The sequence below is a fragment of the Pygoscelis adeliae genome, unplaced genomic scaffold (assembly GCF_000699105.1).
Source record: "Pygoscelis adeliae isolate BGI_AS28 unplaced genomic scaffold, ASM69910v1 Scaffold130, whole genome shotgun sequence".
NCBI lineage: Eukaryota > Metazoa > Chordata > Aves > Sphenisciformes > Spheniscidae > Pygoscelis > Pygoscelis adeliae.
The window spans coordinates 2,473,551-2,477,576 of record NW_008824031.1 but is presented as its reverse complement, the minus strand read 5'-3'; the positions used below and the strand labels follow the sequence as shown (position 1 = coordinate 2,477,576).

Sequence of the window (4,026 nt, the reverse complement as noted above, 5' to 3'; positions counted from 1 at the left end):
TACACAATAAGAATAGAAAATCTTTCTTTATAACATATGTGCATCGTAGTAGCTTTCTAATTATGTAACAGACATTTCTTCCTGAGCTTTTCTCTTTTACATCTACAGACATGGTAGAAGTGTGTACTGCTTTGGCCGGAAAAGATTAGCTGTCTGATCCAGAATCATTTTGGTAGCCCTGGCCATCCTGATGAACGTATAAATCGAATTTCTTAGGAGCTAGCGGACTGAGTGTGCAATTAAATTGGCATCAACAGAGTTGGTTAATAATGACACATGCCAGCATTAATTTTGCAGGTGATTATTAGATTTGTTTTTTAATTGTCACTCCAGGGAATTACTTGTCCAGGGTACTTTGTTCTGAAGATGCACGATAAGAACCCCTGCTGTGGAGACTTTATTTCAGGACTAAATTTAATCCTACTTAGTGTATGGTGGATTAATGGTCATGGAAAGTGTTCTTCCCCAGTCAGTACCCAGCATATCATTGCTGCACAGCAACTAGAGTGCTAACAGTGATGCTTTCAGACCTGATGCTTTCTTTTTTTAGACATGTGACTTTAGAAACGAAAAAGGAAAAAAAAGGGGCGTTTGAGATAAAGCAGGCTTCACGTAGTCCCAGCACAGCCTCTATTTTTAGCAGGATGCTTTGCTCTCACTTGCACGGGTTCTTTAACTACTTAGACAACTGGTGTTGGAAGGCTTGACTGGATGAGCCTGGGAGAGGGCTGGGAGGGAATGCAAATCAGGCCAGCAAGCATTTTCATCTAATTGTAATAAGTAAAACAATAGCTGAAGCTGCGTTGCCCAGTGTTCCTTCCCGCAGCACAAAACCTTTTCAGGAAGGGCAGTTGCCTTGTGGGACACTGTGTCCTGTGTGAAAGCACATGCCCTGGCTTTATGGCAGACAGTGTCCTCATAATTCTTTGATCTGATTTGGCTGTGGCTTTTCAGAGTAAATCTGAATCATTCTATTCTCAGCTGTTAAGGTGACATTGTAGCATGCAGAAAGTTGTAGGGGGCCTATTAATACTCTGTATTTACAACCAAAAATCTGAACCGTGCACAGACAAGGAGACGAGTGTTAGTTTATCACCTGAAAGTCTTATCCTAGAGTTTTGAAGCATTTGCTGTAAACCTGCCTGATGTGATATCCAGTAAACTTTAATGCTCAGGAGATACGCTAGTCAGCTTGACTAAAAGGGTAAAGCCTTACCAGCACTCCCATCTATGGCCTGGAGGGATTACTTTATTCTGTACACGCATACCGTCGTTCTCAAATAAACACAGCCGCTTTTGTCAGAGTGTGTGTGCACGCACGCTTATATTCTAATGAAGGCAACTCTGTACAGTGTGTGGAGAATGACTTCTGGCTTTGTGTAGGTGCCAACTTCAGTTCAGTGCCTCAGTCCAGAATAGTGGAGAGTGATTCCAAAAGAGTCGCTGCTCTAAAAGGGATCAACTTTAATGGTTTTATCGTGAACAAATGTGGTGGGCAACGCTGGATTTGGAAGATGAATGAATTTGCTGTTGCAATTTTTAAAGGGTCTGAAGCATCGTGTAGAGTCATCCATGTTTGATTTTGTGCACTTTAAACATGCGTGGTTGCCTCATGGAGATTTTCTTGAAGAAAGTTTTCACTTTGTCTGTATAATAGTAATTCTATGTGCATCTGGGAGAATTTGAAAAAAGATAAAAAGTGCTTCGTTTTGGTTTTTGCTCTCTTTTCCACTACCTGTCTCATTTTGCAGGTGGCCGCATCTGCTCTTTCTCCCCCTGCATCGAACAAGTCCAAAGAACCTGCCTAGCGATGGAAGAATATGGTTTTACAGAGATTAACACCTTGGAAATTCTGCTCCGAGTGTACAACGTAAGGACAATTAGCTTGCAAATCCCTGACCTTGGAAAAGCAGCTGAGGATAATTCTAGCACTGGCTTTGACAGCAGGAACACATCAAACCAAGGTAGCCCATGCGCTAATCTGCAGCAAGGAACTGTGCAGTTCAAAAGTGGTGTGCCACTCAGGGAGATGGTTGGTCACACTGGATACCTGACCTTTGCCACCAAGAGCCTGTTTTAGTACGTGTTGAGTTTGTGCAGTTTGGAGTGTTTTGTATGTTTGTGTGTGTATTCTGTTTTCATGGTTCTTTTTTGTAGGGCATCCAAATTTTTACTTGTCAGGGAATTCCATATATAGTCAGATTTGGTTGGAATATGCTTTGTTTAAATAGCACACAAGCATTACCCAGAGCAGCATCGAGGGAATGTTGAAACTCTGGAATGGTGCTCCACTTGCTGTCAGAAGGAAGATAAATTAATAGCGAATGGCCATTCACTGGAATGTGCAGAATAAAGATCCCTCCCGATAAGAAAGCAAAACAAACAGCACACTAATTGCAAATAAGTTGGATTTTTTCCTCCTCTTTTCTGAATTACTTTCCCAGGTTTATGGTTTTTTTTTTTTTCTAGCACCACTAGACACTTTTTTTTTTTTAAACTTCTCTAGTGTCTGTGTTGCTCTGAGGAATGTGAAAAGTGCCTACTTGCTTCATTTTAGATATGAAAGTTACGAGGTCATAGGGTTGCCAGCAAGACTGATCACACAATTAGTGTTTCCTTGGAGTAGTGTTTGGCTGCACAGCGGATTATTGGCAGTGCTCAGGAACACAACCTCTCACTCCATTCCAGGCTGGCATCTGCAACTCATTTAGATTACACAAAGGTCAAAGAAGTGTGCTAATTGCTGGATTTGGTTTAAAATAGTTTATTGTGCTCATCAATTTATAGTAGAAATTTGGACCTGGATTCATACTGTAGTCTTCTAATAGATCATCCACTTTTCATAGTTGATGAATCCACTGTGAAAATTCACTGAACAGCTGGTTAGTATTATCCGAACACCTCTTTGGAAGCGGTGTGGCTGAGGTTCCGTTTGTTTGGTGTTTTATGTGCATTATGGTGTGCTATCTTCCTGCAGCTGAATGACAGATTGCTTTTGGCAGGATTTCTGTCTCTAAATTGCAACAGCAATGCAAACTTAGTAAAATCCTCAACCAGCTTTATTAACTAAGTTTTCAGGCCACTTACTCTTTGGTCTTCCATACAAAGCTGGCGGGTGTGATGAACTATTTGAATGCTGGATTAAATTTTGTATTTACAGATTAAAAGAATTATGCAAATCTATAAAGTTCCTTCTTTCTTTTTCTTTTTTTTTTTTAAATGAATTCACAAATATTTTTATTGCGGCCAGTAGTACTGTCTCTGGAACCATTTAGCTGTGCCTTGCATTCGGTACCTGAATACATTGATTGCCGTGTAAGAAAAATAACCATTCATAAACTGCTGCCTGGACATTTGAACCTGATATCCCTCCCCCATTCTTGACAAAAATAAACAAAGCTAAGCTTTCAATGTGTTATAGCAGAACGCTAATCCATAACGGTTTAAAGACAGCTCAACCGATCACGACAGCAAAGATAAACTGTTGAGCAGATTAAAGGCAGAAAGCAATTCTGTTGAACTAAATAAGTTATGTAAGTTGGCCTACAACTGTAGCATTTCTCCAGAAATTATGTGAAAGTTCTCTTTCTACTGCTGTTAATGTCCTCCAGAAAGGCATGCAGTAAACTCTTAACACTGTTCCTATGGTTTGGTAGCTGTATTAAAGTGACATGCTTGCATGTGTATGCGTATGCACGTGTTTGTGTGCTTAAACCACCACCATAGAAGTAAGGCTAGGGTACTAACGTAAACCAGAAGAAAGGATGGGGAAATACAGCGTTAATGCTACAAGGTTGTTCTTAACTTCCTTCAAGGGGATTCTCATTCACTAACAAGTGGGATCCCCGATCTTCACCAGGGATCATTCCAGCCCTAGACTTGATTCTTTTTTCCTGACAGATTTTATTTTAAAGTAGTGTAACATTTAAACAGGATTAAAGAGGAACAAAGTCATGTTTCTGTCCTACAAATAGATGTGGAATTGTGGAATGGAAATACCGATGTGTCTTCATGGAGCTTGAAACA

The 4,026-nt window shown here is 40.3% G+C and overlaps 1 protein-coding gene across 1 annotated transcript in view; it reads left to right on the top strand.

Moving 5' to 3' along the window:
- Window positions 1–2,437, top strand: part of TRMT61A (tRNA methyltransferase 61 homolog A (S. cerevisiae)) — a 20,242-nt gene extending 17,805 nt beyond the window's left edge. Inside the window, exon 3 of the mRNA XM_009327799.1 lies at window positions 1,752–2,437. Within this exon, the coding sequence (XP_009326074.1) occupies window positions 1,752–2,080 (329 nt within the window). The 3' untranslated portion in view covers window positions 2,081–2,437. The remainder of the gene's footprint in view (window positions 1–1,751) is intronic.
- Window positions 2,438–4,026: the final 1,589 nt, after the last annotated feature.